This window comes from Lampris incognitus, chromosome 16 (assembly GCF_029633865.1).
Source record: "Lampris incognitus isolate fLamInc1 chromosome 16, fLamInc1.hap2, whole genome shotgun sequence".
In the NCBI taxonomy this organism is placed as follows: domain Eukaryota; kingdom Metazoa; phylum Chordata; class Actinopteri; order Lampriformes; family Lampridae; genus Lampris; species Lampris incognitus.
The window spans coordinates 43,898,800-43,918,883 of NC_079226.1; the positions used below are offsets into that span (position 1 = coordinate 43,898,800).

General features: G+C 46.3%; 1 protein-coding gene across 1 annotated transcript in view; it reads right to left on the reverse strand.

The window, feature by feature from the left end:
- Positions 1-1,124: 1,124 nt before the first annotated feature.
- The window catches only part of gabrg1 (gamma-aminobutyric acid type A receptor subunit gamma1), a 47,133-nt gene continuing 28,173 nt past the window's right edge, over positions 1,125-20,084 (reverse strand). The window contains exons 3-9 of the mRNA XM_056295470.1: positions 12,635-12,702; positions 12,306-12,526; positions 11,926-12,008; positions 11,226-11,363; positions 9,198-9,350; positions 5,868-6,067; positions 1,125-1,406 (exon numbers count right to left, since the gene is read on the reverse strand). Of these exons, the coding sequence (XP_056151445.1) occupies positions 1,125-1,406; positions 5,868-6,067; positions 9,198-9,350; positions 11,226-11,363; positions 11,926-12,008; positions 12,306-12,526; positions 12,635-12,702 (1,145 nt within the window). The remainder of the gene's footprint in view (positions 1,407-5,867; positions 6,068-9,197; positions 9,351-11,225; positions 11,364-11,925; positions 12,009-12,305; positions 12,527-12,634; positions 12,703-20,084) is intronic.

Consider the following 20,084-nt stretch of genomic DNA (forward strand, 5'->3'; position numbering starts at 1 on the left):
ATGATAGTGTGATAACTGTTGACAACTGCCATTAACCATAATCATATTTAATATATCTATACCTATATATTATATACTATATATATATATAGCATATAATATGTATAATATATTATATTGTGGTGATACAGAATTGAGGGTAGATTCACCAGGAGCTGCTGCTCCTTTAAGGCGGACATTCAGAGTGCTGACGTAGGCACTGCTTGGGGTTTCCGGGGTGGAGCCATGTTAGCAGCAGCTAGGGGTTAGCTAGTTGCCAGGAGAGATTGTGCTGTATCGGTGTTGTTTTGTGTGGCGAGTAAAAGGAATTGACTCGACTCGATCTCTCCGTCTCCTCGTTCCCGCACTCCCCCAATATATTGATATGATATATTGAATATGATAACCATATATACTGAAACACTGATGAATTGCAGTTTCTAAAAGCATTGAAGGGACTATTCCAGATCTCCACAAAACTCGATCGTTGTCCTAGAATCCACATTTTGCATTAGGGTATGAAGAACATACTACGTACGGAGGCTAAAGTAACATTTAACAGAGCAGCCGGTTGTGTCTCACTGCATATGCAACAGAAGTGTACAAAATAAAATTCAAGTATTTCACCAGCTTCATGGTGTGGGTCACTGTTTCTGACAAACTTGTAAATTTACGAGAGCGGTCTTTAACTTCAATCAAAACTTTCAAGAGCTAATGGGTCACTTCCCGAACACTGCAGCAATGACATTTCATCATTTTACATAGACTGTGTAATTTATGACAGATTAGAATATAAAATATGGCTGTTGGAAAAACAGCCACTGTGGTTTATCACAAGTCACTGCTACACAGGGGTTACAAACCCATAACGTAGCACTGCTGCTGACCCCAGACCGGCCTGGCTGAGACCGGCCTGCTGACTGCGCCAGCCACCATGTTGTGAGGTATTGCCTAGAAAAATAGACCCTATGAACAGCGGAGATTTTTAAACAAGACAGGCTAAAGTTTTGCCCACAATTCTGTAGCTACAAAGTGCAAAGCACTTCCCCTTTGCAGTCACTCAACAATGTGAAGAACAGCACAGCGGTAGAGGGTAAACCAGGATTTAGATGTTTTGCAAGTTTGGCTGAACTTGTGTCATGATTTTATAAATACAGGTATCCTATCCAGTAAACCAGGTTGAAAAGGCCAAAAGCAGTGGGGAAGAATATTCGCGAGTACGAGTCAATCTTGGAGACCCGTACGTGCATCCTGTTTTCACGCCAGGCACCTGAGCGACAGTCATCGAAGCAGCAGAAGAAACTGGTACAGTCTTTTCCATCCAAGCACTCGTAGGCATAGTCATCCTCCTCATGATAGGGAACAATATTGTTCATCTGGACCAGGGATGTTCCAGGACGGATATTCACCATGCTAGAAGACTTTTGCTGGGTGGAAAAGACAGGTTAGTTACTGGGTCTGCTCTAATTTTCATTTTCATTTGAAGCCAACAGGCACAAAGTAAAGTCACATACCGTAGTGTAGGTCTACCAACCTCACTTATGGCATCCATCCATCCATTATCCAAACCGCTTATCCTGCGCTCGGGGTTGCGTGGATGCTGGAGTCTATCCCAGTAGTCACTGGGCGGCAGGCGGGGACACACCCTGGACAGGCCGCCGGGCCATCACAGCACTGTGATGGACACTTTTGGCATGATAAGTTTTAATTCATTAAGTGTGTGGCCCTGTGACGGCCTGGCGGCCTGTCCAGGGTGTGTCCCTGCCTGCCGCCCAGTGACTGCTGGGATAGACTCCAGCATCCCCGCGACCCTGAGAGCAGGATAAGCGGTTTGGATAATGGATGGATGGATGGAACTTTTAATTCATTACTTTTTACTGGTATCAGAAGAACATTTTGTTCTTTTATCAGGGTTGTATTTTGAAATCAGATGCTACTGCCTTAAAAATACTTTGCAGCACTATATATATTACATATACATACACATACACATACACACACACACACACACACACACATATATATATATATATATATATATATATATAGTATAAATATATATTTTTCTCCCCAATGGTATTTGGCCAATTACCCCACTCTTCCGAGCCGTCCTGGTCTCTGCTTCACCCTCTCTGTTGATCTGGGGAGGGCTGAGTTTCACCAGGGGGATGTAGTGCATGGGAGGATCACGCTATTCCCCCGAGTTCCCCCTCTCCCCTGAACAGGTGCCCTGACCGACCAGAGGAGGCACTAGTGCAATGACCAGGACACATACCCACATCTGGCTTCCCACCTGCAGACACGGCCAATTGTGTCTGTAGGGACGCCCGACCAAGCCGGAGGTAACACGGGGATTCAAACCGCCGATCCCATGTTGATAGGCAACTAAATAGACTGCCACACTACCTGGACACCAGAACATTATATTTTAACTTAACCAGTGGACTGTGAGTCCATGTTAGGTTATCCATGTTATATGATGCGGTGATTGTGATGTACATGAACTGGGAGACGTTTCATATCCAGGTGTACTTAAGCTGCTGAGGGAGTGCTAACAGTTGTGTACATTTTTGTAATTATTTCATGTTGCTCAAACGTTAGAAAGAACTTTGTGACTTGCATGTATTTTACAGGGATTATGTCCTCCAGGTCGTGTCAGATATCAGATGTTTCATTATGGTTAGCAGTGACGGGTTCCATTTCTTGCACACTAAGATGATGGGGAGATGTTTGTTCTTCTCCACATGTTGATTCTTCTCCACGTTTGTTCTTCTCCACATTTGTTCTTCTCCACGTTTGTTCTTCTCCACATTTGTTCTTCTCCACGTTTGTTCTTTTCCACATTTATTCTTCTCCAGGTTTATTCTTCTTCACATGTTTGTTCTTCTTCACATATTTGTTCTTCTCCACGCATTTGTTCTTCTCCATGTGTTTATTCTTCTCTAAATCGTTGTTCTTCTCCATGTTTATTCTTCTCCACATGTTTATTCTCCTCCACAAGTATATTCTTCTCCACATGTTTGTTCTTCTCTCTCATCTTCAGCCACTTTTCCGGGGTCGGGTCGCGGTGGCAGAAAGCTACTCCAGACGTCCCTCTCCCCAGCAACGCCCTCCAGCTCCTCCTGGGGGATCCCAAGGCGTTCCCAGGGCAGATTGGACATGTAGTCCCTCCAGCACGTTCTGGGTCTATCCCGGGGTCTCCTCCCAGTTCACTGTGCCTGGTAAACCTCCAAAGGAAGGCGCCCAGGAGGCATCCTAATCAGATGCCCGAACCATCTCAACTGGTTCCTTTTGATGCAAAGGAGCAGCGGCTCTACTCCAAGCTTCCTCCGGATGTCCGAGCTCCTCACCCTATCTCTAAGGCTGAGCCCAGACACCCTATGGAGGAAACTCATTTCAGCTGCTTGTATCTGCGATCTCATCCTTTCCGTCATTACCCAAAGCTCATGACCATAGATGAGGATTGGAACGAAGATTGACTGGTAAATTGAGAGCTTTATCTTCCGGCTCAGCTCCCTCCTCACCACAACGGTCCAGTACAACGTCCACATTACTGCTGATGCTGCACCAATCCGCCTGTCAATCTCCCACTCCATTCTACCCTCACTCGTGAACAAGACCCTGAGATACTTGAACTCTTTCACTTGAGGCAACAATTCATCCCCAACCCGGAGGGAGCAATCCACCATTTTCCGGTAGAGAACCATGACCTCAGACTTGGAGGTGCTGACTCTCATCCCAGCCATTTCACTCTCAGCTGCAAACCGCCCCAGTGCACGCTGGAGGTTGCATTCTGATGAAGCCAACACAACCACATCATCTGCGAAGAGCAGAGATACAATTCTGAGGTTCTGAAAACGGACACACTCCTCATCTTGGCTGCGCCTTGAGGTCCAGTCCATGAATATCACAAACAGAATCAGAGACAAGGGACAACCTTGGCGGAGTACGCCACCCACCGAAAACGTGTTTGACTTTGTGCCAAGAATGCGGACACAGCTCTCACTTTGGTTATACAAGGGCTGGATGGCTTGTAGCAACTGCCCCGGTACCCCATCCTCCCGCAGTACCCCCCACAGAGTGCCCCGGGGTACACGGTCACAAGCCTTCTCCAAGTCCACAAAACACATGTGGACTGGCTGGTCAAACTCCCATGCCCCCCTCAGCACTTCCACAAGGGTAAAGAGTTGGTCCGTTGTTCCATGGCCAGCACGGAATCCGTATTGTTCCTCCTGGATCTGAGGTTTGACAATTGGTCGGAGCCTCCTTTCCAGCACCCTAGAGTAGACTTTCCCAGGGAGGCTGAGCAATGTGATGCCCCGATAATTGGAACACACTCTCCGGTCCCCCTTTTTGAATATGGGAACCACCACCCCAGTCTGCCACTCCACAGGTACTGTCCCTGATCTCCACGTGACACTGAAGAGGCGTGTCAACCAAGACAGCCCAACGATGTCCAGAGCCTTCAGCATCTCAGGAGCTTTTTAACTACCTCAGAGATCTCTGCCAGGGATATGGGTGGGGCTTCCCCTGAGTCTTCAGACTCTACCTTCTCCACTGAGGACGTGTTAGTTGGGTTCAGGAGCTCCTCAAAGTGTTCTTTCCACCGCTCGACAACATCCCCAATCCGGGTCAACAGTTCCCTCCCTGGTTGAACACAGCCTGAGTCAAGCCCTGCTTCCCCTCCCTGAGTTGCCAGATGGTTTGCCAGAACTTTCTTGAGGCCAACCGAAAGTCCTCCTCCATAGCCTCACTAAAGTACTCCCGCACCCAAGGTTTTGTTTCCGTGACCACCGAAGCCACAGCCCCCCTGGTACCTGTCTGCTGCTTCAGGAGACCCCTGGGCCAAACAAGTCCGAAAGGCCTCCTTCTTCAGCCTGACGGCTTCCCTCACCACCAGTGTCCACCAGCGGGTTCTTGGGTTGCCGCCTCGACAGGCACTGATGACCTTTTGACCAGAGCGCATTCCTGCTGCATCTACAATAGAGGCTTTGAACATGGCCCACTCAGACTCCGTGCCCCCAGCCTCCCTTGGGATACACGAGAACTTCTTCTGGAGGTGGGAGGTGAAGACCGCACGGTTCGAATCCCCGTGTTATTTCTGGCTTGGTTGGGTGTCCCTACAGACACAATTGGCTGTGTCTGCAGGTGGGAAGCCGGATGTGGGTATGTGTCCTGGCTGCTGCACTAGCGCCTCCTCTGGTCGGTCGGGGTGCCTGTTCAGGGGGGACTGGGGAGAATAGTGTGATCCTGCCACACGCTACGTCCCCCTGGTGAAACTCCTCACTGTCAGGTGAAAAGAAGCGGCTGGTGACTCCACATGTATTGGAGGAGACATGTGGTAGTCTGCAGCCCTCCCCGGATCAGCAGAGGGGGTGGAGCAGCAACCGAGATGGCTCAGAAGAGTGGGGTAATTGGCCAGATGCAATTGGGGAGAAAAGGGGGGCAATCCCCCCCCCCAAAATATAAATAAATAAATAAAAACTGTGTTTGTCCTATAGTGGTCCAGTGTTGTGTATTTATTTTTTTAGAATAGTTTTTACCTCTTTGTTTAAGACTGTGTTCGGATCTAAATTGCAGACTTTTCAGAACCATGTGACCAGCAATATAGTCCGAACATCTGACAAAGAGTCAATCAATGATTCAACAGACTATGGCAACAACAACTCATGTTCACGTTGGGCCCATGCATTTGGAATGGCATGTTTGTTGGACTGTCGAGAGTCCATTTCATAATATAGCCAAACCTGTGACACAGACAGACCAACTGTCTTCATTTTTTAAAACATGATCTTCAAGCATGTTTTTTCAAAGGTCTGCTTTTATCATCTCTACATCTGTCATATCAATTGTATTACTTAATGACAAAGTGGTGCGCTTGCGGATACCTGTGCGTTGTTGGCCTTGGACTTCTTGGTCTGCCTGTTGCTGGTGAAGTAGTGCAGGGTGCCGTACTCCATAAGGGCAGCAAAGGTGAAGATGAAACAGACAGAGACAAACAAGTCCATGGCTGTCACGTAGGAAACTTTGGGCAGGGACTTCCTGGAGATTGTGCTGAGAGTTGTCATGGTGAGCACTGTGGTAATGCCTGGATGGAGACATCACAGAGAGCAACCTCTAACTAGACTACCACCACACAATCAGCAGAACATGTTGGAACCTCATGACATCAGCAACTTGGTATATTTCAAACTAGACTGGAAATCATTGGTATACAAGGATAAAGGGCTGACAGCCATCAAGTGAAATGGTTTGTTATGTACTTCTCCAGCCTTGTCTTCATGCATCCTCAATAATCGAGGTAAAGAAATCAAAGATGGTTGAACCAGTTCATCTGGACACGTTTAGTGGGAGAACTGTTTCATCGCTCATCCAAGTGACTTTCCATTGCACGTTGTCCGTCTTGGGAGAGAGATCCTCCTCATTGCTCTCCCTGAGGTTTCTTCCTATTTTTTTCCTCCCTGTTAAAAGTTTTTTAGGGAGTTGTTCCTTATTCGATGAGAGGGTCTAAGGACAGGATGTTGTTGTCACTCCTGCAGATTTCTCCTCTATAACATCAGGAGGATTCACCCATTCCTCACCAACAAGACGGCACAGGTGCTCATCCAGGCTCTGGTCATCTCCCGGCTGGACTACGGCAACTCCCTCCTTGCTGTCGCCCCGGCGTCGGCCATCAGACCTCTGGAGCTTGTTCAGAAAGCTGCAGCTCGTCTGGTGTTCAACCGCCCTAAGTTCTCCCACACACCTCCCCTTCTCATGTCCCTACACTGGCTCCCAGTAGCTGCTCACATCCAGTTTAAGACTCTGGCGCTAGCCAACAGGGTAGTGAAAGGAACAGCTCCTTCCTATCTCCAGGCCATGGTCAAGCCCTACACCCCCGCCCGACCATGTCGCTCTGCTGCCTCAAGACGCCTGGTTGCCCTGTCGCTCAGAGGCCCCTGCTGCCGATCGACCCGGTCCCGGCTCTGTTCTGTCCTGGCCCCACAGTGGTGGAATGAACTCCCCACTGATGTCAGGACAGCGGAGTCGCTGCCCATCTTTCGGCGCAGGTTGAAAACTCACCTCTTTAAGCACTACTACCCTGTTACTTGCTCGTAGCACTTATTGTATTCACTCATTAAAAAAAAAACTCTTTCTTGCACTTTTACTTTAGCGCTGGTTTTGCTCTTAGATGCTTGTTTAGATGCACTTATGACCTCTGATGACTAGTAGTTCTCCTGATTTCCTACGTTAAATGCACTTATTGTAAATCGCTTTGGATAAAAGCGTCGGCTAAATGACTGTAATGTAATGTAATGTGTTGCTGTAAAGCCCCCTGAGGCAAATTGGTAATTTGTGATATTGGGCTATACAAATAAAATTGACTCGACTTGACCTGACTTCAACAGTCTCAGCTGATTGCAGGTACTATTTCCAACCTTATAAACAGAACAGTTGTATAACGATGAAAACCTGCACAGTTGTGTCACAACCAAAAGTAGCAACTGGTTTCATATGCAAATTGGCGTGAGCATTGATTAGAGTTAAAATGGGATGACCCCTACCCTTATCAATAGGACCACCCTTAACACTGACCAAGTGTGTCTGTTCCTGAAGCTGTGTCTTCAGTTCACATACTTCACATACAGGGGGCAGTACTATAAGCAGAGACATGGGTGTGCTATGGGTTCCTCAGTCTTACCTGTAGTGGCCAACTTCTATATGGAGGAAGTGGAAAAGAGGCTCTGATGTCCTATCCAGGGACACCACCTAGCCATTGGTTCAGGTGTGTGGACGACACCTGGGCTAAAATTAAATCTCAGGACGTAGCACATTTCAACGACCACATTAACTCTGTGGACACCACATCAAGTTCACCAGGGAGGATGTGGAACATGACAAGTTAGCCTTCTTACATTGTGAAATTACAGTTGGTGATGAGGAATATTTGATTGTTGATGTTTACCGTAAACCAACACATACTGATCAGTACTGAAGGTTTGACTCTCATCATCCACTGGAGCACAAACTAGGAGTCATCAGGACACTGGACCGAGCTGACAACGTCCCCACCAACACAGTGGCTGGGGAAGGGGAGAGATCCCACATTAGACAGGTCCTGGTTAAGTGTGGTTATCCTAACTGGGCGTTTGTCAAAGCCAGGAAGACGCCCAAACAGAGCACCGCCGATCGAAGAGAGGAGAAGGACAACAGCTGTCTAAGTATAAACCAGTGGTGATTCTGTATGTGGCGGCAGTGTTGGAACAGTTGAGATGTGTATTTTCCAAACACCACATCTCAGTTGCTTTCAAACCCCAAAACACGCTGCACCAGAAATTAGTCCACCCCAAGGATCAGGTCCCCTGGCACAAACAGAGCAATATAGTGCAGCAGTTAAGTGCCAGCAGGATTGTGATGAATTGTACACCAGGGAAACTAAACAGACGCTGGCCAAGAGGATGACACAACACAGGAGAGCTAGCACATCAGATCAGGACTCCACAGTCTACACCATCCACACAGTCTACACCATCTACAGGCCAGTTGCCACTCTTTCAAGGATGAGGAGGTGCACATCCTTGATAGGGAGAAACGCTGGTTTGAATGGGGAGTCAAAGAGGCCATCTATGTTAAGAGGGAACAACCATCCCTGAACTGGGGGGGGGGGGGGGTAAGAGTAAGTACATCTGTCACCATCTTACAATGCTGTGATTGCAATTATTCCCCAATCTTGTGGGAATAGTACACATGACCATTGTTACTGTAGTTAATGGTCATGGCAACTGCACATGAAACCCATCGCTGGTTTTGGTTGTGATCCAACTGTGTTGTTTGTAAGGTAGGGGCTACCTGCTGAGACTGATGAAGTCACTTAGATGAGGGATGAAGCATTTCTCCCACTAAATGTTGTGTCCAGATGAAGTGATTCAACTCTCTGGGTTCTCCAACCTTGACTCGTGGCAGCACAGCTAAATGTTATTTGGGATGGGCCTTGTGGAGAAAGGAACACATCACTGAGACAGGTTTCTCATAGTGACTGAAGGGAAGCTCTAAAATGGGATGTCCTTTAGTTAATTACTGTATATTTTTTACAAGTGTTCACTATTAACTGATGATGATCTCTTTAGCGGGTCAACATCTTGAAAGCATGCTGGTAGTCTAACTGGCACTTTATCAGCACACGAGGAGAACTGTGGCACTTTTCAGTGTAACACAGTAAGGTACAAGACTCTGCAGACCCAGAGATGTGCGGGCCGGGACCGCATCTTTGTTGATCCAGAAGGAGACCCAGGACAAGACCACGATCATACTGCAAGGAATGTAGGTCTGAATGGTGAAGTAGCCCATCCTCCGACTCAGGTCAAAAAAGATGGTCATGATCACGTACTCCCCTAGAACAACAGACATTATTTTCAGGCTGGGTTGCAGGAATGAAGCTTAACTAGGATTAAAATGGCTTTCTCTAACCAACCCGTAGGAAACTCTGAGCAAAATTCAACAAAAGAAATATAAACCGTTAATTATGAAATCTATTATGAGTTCTACAAGTTTGTTTAACTCTTATGGGTTCTGTAGCCTTTGCAGATATTGAAATGGTTGTTAACATTTAATGAATAGTTGACTGTTAATTCTAAAGGATTTCTGGCATGAATCAACTGCTCCTCATCTACATCTTCATCTAATATGACAAATAATTTAATCCTCATGTTCTGTTCATTAATTAGCAATAACTGTATTGTTCACCGGTCATACTGACCCAAGCCACCTTTGGATTTTATAGCGATACAATTGTAATATTGATCTAAAAATACCAAATATGTCTTATCCATCCATCCATTATCCAAACCGCTTATCCTGCTCTCAGGGTGGTGGGCATGCTGGAGCCTATCCCTGCAGTCACTGGGCGGCAGGCGGGGAGACACCCTGGACAGGCTGCCAGTCCATCACAGGGCTATGTCTTATCCTTATCTCACTTATTACTAATATTAACATATCACTAATATTAACCAATATTAACACCGTTTATGGTTAGTAGTTGTAATTTCAAACGAGTAATTTTTTTTTTTGTGGATTTTTTCCTCCTTTTTCTCCCCAACTGTATCCGGCCAATAGCCCCACTCTTCTGAGCCATCCTGGTCGCTGCCCACCCCCTCTGCCGGTCTGGGAGGGCTGCAGACTACCACGTGCCTCCTCCGATACACGTGGGGTCACCAGCTGCTTCTTTTCACCTGACAGTGAGGAGTTTCACCAGGGGGACGTAGCGCGTGGGAAGATCACGCTATTTCCCCCGGTCCCCCCCCCCCCGAACAGCCGCCCTGACCGACCAGAGGACTTGAGACAGCTAGCTTTTTTATTTATTTATTGTTTTTTTATTTATTGTTTATTTTGACTTAAAAAAAGGAAAAAAAAAGCCCTGATCTTTTGTCTTTTTTCTAGGCCTATGTCTTTTTTCACATAATGACAGACGGAGTACCCCTCTTCATTTCACTGCACGTTTTACTTTGTATTTCTGTGCATATGACAAATAAAGTACTTGAACTTGAGGAGGCGCTAGTGCCGCGACCAGAACACATACCCACATCCGGCTCCCCACCCGCAGACATGGCCAATTGCATAAACATTTATTTCTGATTTTTCCCTTTTTCTCCCAATTTAGTGGCCAATCGATCCCTATTTTAGTTCAAACTCCCACCCTCGTACTGCATGTGTTCGCCAGCTGCATCTCTCCGGCCGGCAGTCTGGAAGGAGTCGCCTCCTCACTTCCGTGACAAGGCGAATCCAGGCCGAACCACAGAGATGCATTCATGGGACGAACACAACCCGACTCCGCCTCCCGAAGACAGCGTTGCCAATTATTGCTGCTTCATCGAGTCCGGCCATAGTCGGATCTGACGAGACCGGGGCACAAACCCCGGTCCCCAGTGGGCATCTGCATCGACACAAAGCCGATGCTTAGACCGCTACACCACCGCAGACCCCAAGACATGGCCAATTGCGTCTGTAGGGATGCCCGACCGAGCCGGAGCTAACACGGGGACTCGAACCGCTGATCCCTGTGTTGGTAGGCAACAGAATAGACTGCCACGCCACCAAGACACCCCAACAAACGGGTCATTTTGACTCAAACAGAACACAAGGGTTAAACAATGGAAATGAGAGAAATACCCCATATAAATCTACCCACCCACCCACTCACTCAAACAAACAAAAAACCAAACAACCAACCAACCAAACAAACACAAATACACATGGCAACAACCTCTCACCTGACTGAGTGTGCGCTACATCTGAGGTATTTCTCAACCCTACAAAGGCAAACTGGTAGAGTCTCCAGTAGCGCTGGTCTGCCACCTCCACTGAGCGTCTCTGCCAGCGGTACATGATCTCATTCTTAGGATACCCATCTACAGAGCCCAGATACACAAAGACATTCACAAGGACACAAAGTAGACCGTTAGAAACATTACTGATGTGTGTAATATCCATAAGGCATCCACACATCTGTCAATGTCTGTATGCCATAGCTGCACATTGTGAGGAAAAGGGGAGCATACAAGATGAAAGTGATCTCTGTCTTCAACCCCATGGTCTTGCGATTTGCATTGGGTCCATGAGGACGGTTAAGATCATGAAGAGATGTGGGAAGGCTAAAGCATGATGCAGTAGACAGATGAAGGATGACACAGACGGCATGAATCAGATTGAGAAAGGATGCATAATTCATTGGTCTGTCAGAAAAAATGGCACTGGGTGATCTCCTCTCTCCACTGGTGAAGTAAATGATAGATAGTTACAGGATTTAGAGGGGGGCAGCCTCAAGCGTATGGGGCTTTTGGGGGAGTTGGACCAGGGGAGTAGCCAGTAAAGCCAGCCCATACAAGGGCTGCCTCTCTCTGGGCTAGTTACTGAAGCTGAAATTGCGATGACGGATCAAAACATGGGAGGGGAAAATGTTTGAACACCTACAGCTCGAAAACTCCAGTGGACACGAGTGCTCATCCATTGGAAAGTTATGCAGCTTAAGGTAGCACTCCGCATTAATAGTCAACCTAACAAAAACAGAATTGTGACAGAAAGAAAGCAAATCTCAGCTTGTGTTAACAGTTTTTTCTGATATTTCTTCCCTCCCAGGTACGATTACCATAATACATAAATGTACCTTGTATTTCGTTTTCTTTGTTTTATCAAGAAATGCAGAAAAAAATGACATCTGAATCAAGCTTTGACAAATAGCAGATGTCTAAAACAAGGCTACATGGCTGAATACAAACACACTAAAGCTGCACAAACAACAAAGATGTAAAAGGATCTGATATAGAAAGAGCAAATGGGCCACTTTGTCCTACCTGAGCGTGTACATCACTCTGCCATTGCTCCACAGTCTTAAAAGACGATTTGGAGTGGTGATCCAGTGGGCATCTGATTTCCGGGAATTCCGAAAAAAGGTGTCAGGAATCCAAATTTTGCCTACCATATTGCTGTTGAGCATGAGTAATTTGATAGAACTGTTGAACTTAAGTCGGCTGTCGTACCATGTCTGGGCAAAGAAGATGTCAATGGTGTATTCCTGCAACAGAGTACACAAATACATACATCCATATTATATAAAAACCAACATTAAAAACAAACAAAAGAAAAACCCTGGAAGGTGGCAAGACAAACCATACTAGCCTACCATGTTGATGGGGTCAACTGGTCCAATGCTGTTGACATAAACTGCTGTCTCTATCACTGTTGGCCTCACTGAAACAACAAAAGACCATATTTACAAGTGTCAAGTTGAAGAAGGCATGGCTCTAGATCTGAGCAGTGCATTAACAGTACAAAACCTGATCTCTAAAGCTAGGAACCTAGCTGGAAATACCACTGACTGTTGTGGAAAAAAAAGGATCTCTTGCAACAACTGTTCGTTCATAATAATTCATTCATACAGTGGATACAAACAATAAAAAAAGTGATACAGCAACACAAAAATAAACAGACATATACAGTTATTTACAGAAAAATATAACTTACAACCCCTTTACAGGGAAGGGAATGGTAGAGATAGGTTTTGAGAAGTTTTTTAAAATCTCAGCTGGTCTAACGGGGGAGGGGGGGGTACAGTTCCAGAGAGATGGGGCCATGATGGCAAAATCACAGTCCCCCTTGGATTTGTGGAGGGAGCAGGGTATAAATAAGAGACCCTGGTCAGAGGATCTGAGTGGCCTAGAGGTGGAGTAAGGATACAAAAGTTCAAAAATGTATAAAGGGGCAAGACCATGTAGTGCCTTGTATTTGATAAGCAGTATGTTGAAGTCTATTCTAAACTTTACAGGGAGCCAATGAAGGGATGTGGGGATTGGTGTGATGTGAGATCTTAGATTAGTATTGGTTAGAAGCCTGGCTGCAGTGTTTTGCATGAGTTGCAGGCAGGACGAGGCTGCTTGGCTGAGACAGGAGAAAAGAGTATTGCAGTTGTCAAGGCGAGAAAAAATTAGAGTATTGATTAGTTATTCTACATCTCTGGTTAATAGCATTGATTTGATTTTTGCAATGTTTCAGAGTTGGAAAAAGCAGGTTTGTACAAGATTATTTATGTGTGGATCAGAATTCGGTTAAATAGTACAACTGGATTTCTTGAGGAGGGTTTAACATTGGTGGCCAGAGGGCCGATACAAGGTTTCACTTCTGAGACAAACTTAGTGGGACCACTAAGGAAAACCTCAGTTTTGTCTGACTTGAGCTGAAGGAAATTGAGTGACATCCTTTCCTTAATAGCAGCCAGGCAGTCATGAAGGGTACCAATATAATCTATATCATTTTCCTTAGCTGAAAAATACAGCTGCATATCATCAGTGTAGCAGTAGTGAGAGATGCAATTGAACTGACTAACCAGATTGCCTAGAGGTAACATCTAAAGTGAGAAAAGGATGGGACCAAGTATTGAGCCCTGTGGATCTCCAGAGTATACGGACAGTTGAGGAAACAAATTTGTCTATGACAACCTGAAACTTCCTGTTGGAGAGATATGATAAGAGCCAACTGACAGCAGAGCTGAGATACCAACCCACTTATTTAAACGTTCAACCAAGATGGAATGATCAATAGTATCAAAAGCAGCAGTTAAGTCAAGCAGGAGCAGGACAGAATGTTCGCCATTGTCTGCTCGCATGTCATTTGTCACTCTTAGTAGTGCTGTTTCTGTACCATGTTGGTGGCAAAAGCCGGATTCGAATTTATTGAAAATATTGTGTATAGCACATTTCATACACAAAGCTATTCAAAGTGGTTAACATAAGGCATAAAAAGACATTAAATAAGTAATACAGAATAAGATACAGAAAAAAAAACATGAAAAGTTAGAGAAATAAATTAGCAAGGAGTGGTTAAGCAATAAAAGGCTAACATTAAATGAACCAAAATTCAGTCCAGAAGCAAAACTATTTCAACCAGGGAAAAATCTTTGAAACAGCACTTCTAGGATGAAATTAAGCATGCCTTTATTTCCTGCAGATTGTAGGCCTGTATAACACAAAGTAGCAACTCAAACAACTGACAGTTTCTCACAGAACAAGACTCGGTTATGCTAACGTACATGTGACACAAATGGACGAGTCACAGATCACATGGCACTTTCTCCCAGGACAAGACTTGGTTAAGTTTGAATACATTTGGATATTATGAGTTTATGTAACACAAAGTAGCCACTCAAACCATCAAACAGAACAAATGACAGCTTCTCAAAGGACAAGACTGGGCTACGCTCAAGTACTTTGAGATTGTGGGTCTGCACAATACAAAGCAGCAATTCAAACAATTAAACAAATGGTGCCATACAAGATTAGCCTTTTAAAATAGGGCCTACCAAAAGCAGCCACAGAAAAATTGAATTTCATAAATAGAATAAAAAGGTCAAATTGCATGACCAAAGTGCAACTCTTAGTATACTGAAGGTTCAGTTAAGGCAATGGAGGACATACAAGCTTTTATTCTGGCTTTAAAAGTGGTCAGAGTTTGAGCAAGTCTTAGATCTTTTGGAAGATTGTTCGAACTATGTGGAGCATGATTACTAAATGCTGCTTCACCATGTTTAGTTTTAACTCAGTGAAAAGTTTTTAAGGCAATTCCTGGGAGATCTGAGTGGTCAAGAAAGTTCATTTGTAAAAAGCAAGTATTTTGTCCTAAACCCTTCGAATGGTTTGTATGGTTCATATTGTAAAAGTGAGTCAGAGATGTAGTTCAGTCCTAAACCACTGAAGGACTTGTAGACAAGCAGCAGTATTTTAAAGTCTCTTCTATTCTGGAAGCCAGTACAGAGACCTGAAAATTGGTGTTTTGTGTTCATAACACCATCTTTCTTTATCTTTGTAAGGATCCAAGCAGCACTCTGAATAAAGCCGAAGTTGCCTGAGAGCTTTTTTGGAGAGACCTGAGAAAAGACCATTACAATAGTCTAACCCACTGGACATATACACTCACCGGCTACTTTATTAGGCACACCTGTCCAACTGCTCTTTAACGTAAATTTCTAATCAGCCAATCACATGGCAGCAACTCAATGCAATTAGGCATGTAGACATGGTCAAGACGATCTGCTGCAGTTCAAACCGAGCATCAGAATGGGGAAGAAAGGTGATTTAAGTGACTTTGAACGTGGCATGGTTGTTGGTGCCAGACGGGCTGGTCTGAGTATTTCAGAAACTGCTGATCTACTGGGATTTTCACGCACAACCATCTCTAGGGTTTACAGAGAATGGTCCGAAAAAGAGAAAATATCCAGTGAGCGGCAGTTCTGTGGGCAAAAATGCCTTGTTGATGCCAGAGGTCAGAGGAGAATGGCCAGACTGGTTCGAGCTGATAGAAAGGCAACAGTAACTCAAATAACCACTCATTACAACCGAGGTATGCAGAAGAGCATCTCTGAACGCACAACACGTCGAACCTTGAGGCAGATGGGCTACAGCAGCAGAAGACCACACCGGGTGCCACTCCTGTCAGCTCGCACAGGCTCACCAAAATTGGATAATAGAAGATTGGAAAAACGTTGCCTGGTCTGATGAGTCTCGATTTCTGCTGCGACATTCAGATGGTAGGGTCAGAATTTGGCGTCAACAACATGAAAGCATGGATCCATCCTGCCTTGTATCAACGGTTCAGGCTGGTGGTGGTGGTGTAATGGTGTGGGGGATATTTCTTAGCACACTTTGGGCCCCTTAGTACCAATTGAGCATCGTGTCAACGCCACAGCCCACCTGAGTATTGTTGCTGACCATGTCCATCCCTTTATGACCACATTGTTCCCATCTTCTGAGGGCTACTTCCAGCAGGATAACGCGCCATGTCATAAAGCTCGAATCATCTCAGACTGGTTTCTTGAACATGACAATGAGTTCACTGTACTCAAATGGCCTCCACAGTCACCAGATCTCAATCCAATAGAGCACCTTTGGGATGTGGTGGACCGGGAGATTCGCATCATGGATGTGCAGCCGACAAATCTGCAGCAACTGCGTGATGCTATCATGTCAATATGGACCAAACTCTCTGAGGAATGTTTCCAGTACCTTGTTGAATCTATACCACGAAGGATTAAGGCAGTTCTGAAGGCAAAAGGGGGTCCAACCCGGTACTAGCAAGGTGTACCTAATGAAGTGGCCAGTGAGTGTACATGCGTGGTGAAATTTTTTCCAAGTCTCTTTTGGACATGAATACTCTTTCTATTCTAAGATTATAATAGGCTGACTTTGTCATTGAACTGATGTGGCTATCACAGTTGAGCTCTAAGTCCATAATTACAGAACGGTTTCTAGCTTGGTTTTAGTCTTCAAAGACACGGAGTCAATATGAGCACTGACTCTCCACCTTTCTGCTTTGGCTCCGGACTTTTATCTCACGTTAGTCTTTATTTAGTCAAAGGGAATTCAGGCACGTACAGTCATTGATTTGTTCAGTGCACTGACACAGTGAATCTATGGGACCATGGTCAGGAAGTGAGAGCGCAGGGTAGATTTGGGTGTCATGCTGAATTTTGTGTTGTGCATTGTAACTTGTTTTTCCTTTCCACTCAACAGACAATATCGCCTGGATGGATAAACTAAAATGTCTTCCTTAAGACACTTTAGAAAAGGCAGCCATTTAGATTTACTTGCCCGTGTGATCAGGGATGATAAATGTGAAGATGCTCTCCTGATGAACTGAACTGCACAGAGGATTTATCAATGTTCATGGTGCCATGGATGAACTCTGAGCTGTAGAGCTTCGTTTACTTTGATGTATGGTTACCCACAGACCCCGGGCAAATTAGACTCACAACATATTACCCATTTTGTGGTTTAGAATTCATTTTATTCATTGTAGTTACTTAGATCTGTGAAATTTCAAGGTGTGAAATGTGGTCTTTTGTTGTACTGTTTTCAACCATCCATCATTCAATCACTGCACAGTTTGGGAATATTAATTCTGGCTATTTGACAACAATGTCTTGTTTTCTCACTGAGTACTCACTGTAATACTCATCAATAAGGAACCGTTTTACATACCAGCATATTTACAGCTGTATGAACAGGAAAACAATTGTCTGTACAATTACAGCCACACAGGAGGAAAGCGTAGTTATCCATCCATCCATCCATCCATCCATCCATCCATCATCCAAACCACTTATCCTGCTCTCAGGGTCGCGGGGATGCTAAAGCCTATCCTAGCAGTCATTGGGCGGCAGGCGGGCAGACACCCTGGACAGGCCGCCAGACCACGAAAGGGCCAACACACACACACTCACACACACACACACACACACCTAGGGACAACTTAGTACGGCCGAATCACCTGACCTACATGTCTTTGGACTGTGGGAGGAAACCCATGCAGACACGGGGAGAACATGCAAACTCCACACAGAGGATCACCCAGCATGACCCCCAAGGTTGGACTACCCCGGGGCTCGAACCCAGGACCTTCCTGCTGTGAGGTGACCGCGCTAACCACTGTGCCACCGTGCCGCTCAAAACAGTGGAGATGACAGTGGACTTCAGGAGGAGCCCCCCAACACTGCCCCCCCCCACCATACTCATCAGCACAGTGTCTGCGGTGAAAACCTACAAATTTCTGGGTTCCACAATCAACATCTCGAAATGAAAAATTATTTTGTTTCATTTCATGTATGTAAGTACATGAAATGAGATGACAAAGTTTTCCTGACTCCCCAGAGACACACGCAAGGGTCCTTTGTGGACTTCAGCTCAGCATTCAACACCATCGTCCCAGATATCCTCCACCCCAAACTCACTTGGCACCTGGCTCACCATTCTTTTTTTGGCTCAACTTTAACCTGACCACAGCAGTAATTACTGTTCAACATGTGTAGTATTCAAAGGCCCACAGTCATAAAACATTGTGTTAACAGCGTTGTGTTAACAGCGTTGTGTTAACAGCGTTGTGTTAACAGCGCTGTGTTAACAGCACTGCATCATGCAGAAGTCCATGCTGCCGTCATCTGAGCGCATCATAAAAGTGCCACGGCAGCTGTCAGCGCTGTTGAGACCGGGGCAGAGCCAGACGTTGTAAACATTCGGGGCTTAGCCCAAGCCCAGGGGCAGGTGTGCAGGAAGATGATTTAAGTAGGGGGGGCTGCCACCAAAATGAAAAGTATTGTGGGAGCCGGCATGGAAGAACGAGTCGCGAGGCAGAGATCTCTCTTTAATCGCAACTCCTGTGCCCCATACACCGCACCACCCTGGGACTGCCCCATACACCGCACCACCCTGGGATCGCCCCATACACCGCATGACCCTGGGCGTGCCCCATACACCGCATGACCCCGGGACTGCCCCATACACCGCACGACCCCGGGACTGCCCCATACACTGCATGACCCCGGGACTGCCCCATACACTGCATGACCCTGGGACTGCCCCATACACCGCACCACCCTGGGAGTGCCCCATACACCGCACCACCCTGGGAGTGCCCCATACACCGCACCACCCTGGGAGTGCCCCATACACCGCACCACCCTGGGAGTGCCCCATACACCGCACCACCCTGGGATTGCCCCATACACCGCATGACCCTGGGACTGCCCCATACACTGCACGACCCCAGGAGTGCCCCATACACTGCATGACCCCGGGAGTGCCCCATACACCTCACGACCCCGGGAGTGCCCCATACACTGCATGACCCCGGGAGTGCCCCATACACCTCACGACCCCGGGAGTGCCCCATACACTGCATGACCCCGGGAGTGCCCCATACACCGCATGACCCCGGGTGTGCCCCGTTACTCACACCAGCCAGAACAGACCAGAACTGACAATGATGTAACGACCCCCCCCCCATGTCCCAAGTGGTGACAGCAGTCCCAGTCACGGTCCTACAGTCAGTTAGTCAGTAAACGGTCCCCTCCTCAGTCTGAGTTGAACCCCCAAAATGACAACATAAAGCCACTTAAAATACGTCCGTATTACCCAGTCTCATGAACGCCATGGAGAAATTAATCCCTTAATATGAACATTGATATGAATGAAGTGTTGTTTAACAAGAAAGTGTCTTTCTTGTTGCTCGGGACATAGAAAATGCTACTGTACCACACATTATTTTATTTTCTCTACTTGTCTTCACAATTTAGCATGTTCAATGCCCTGTTCTCTTGAGGTCCCTCCATTGCACAATTCCTACTGTGGTTGTGGGGGGGGGGGGGGACTTTCCACCTACATCCTTGGACCCACATGGCACTAGCTAAGCATTTCTTTTCGCCTGCCAGCTGCGTGTTTCCCCGGGGGAAGATACTGTGCATGGGGGCCCATACCCTTTCCCCCTGATTTCCCAGCAGTTGTAGAGGTGCCCCACCACATGTATGTGAGACAGGTTACCCCTAGCAGCTTCCATCCAGGGACACCCCTAGCAGCTCCAATCCAGGGACACCCCTAGCAGCTCCCATCCAGGGACACCCCTAGCAGCTCCCATCCAGGTACACCCCTATCAGCTCCCATCCAGGGACATCGCCGAGTGCACTTCATACGCTGAGCGGCGGCTGCTGCTGGCTCTGCTACCACTTTAAAAATACTATGTATATCCATCAGCAGAATCCAGTTCTAACCTCCAGAGGGCATTAGAATGTCCTGACCTGGCCCACCTACAAT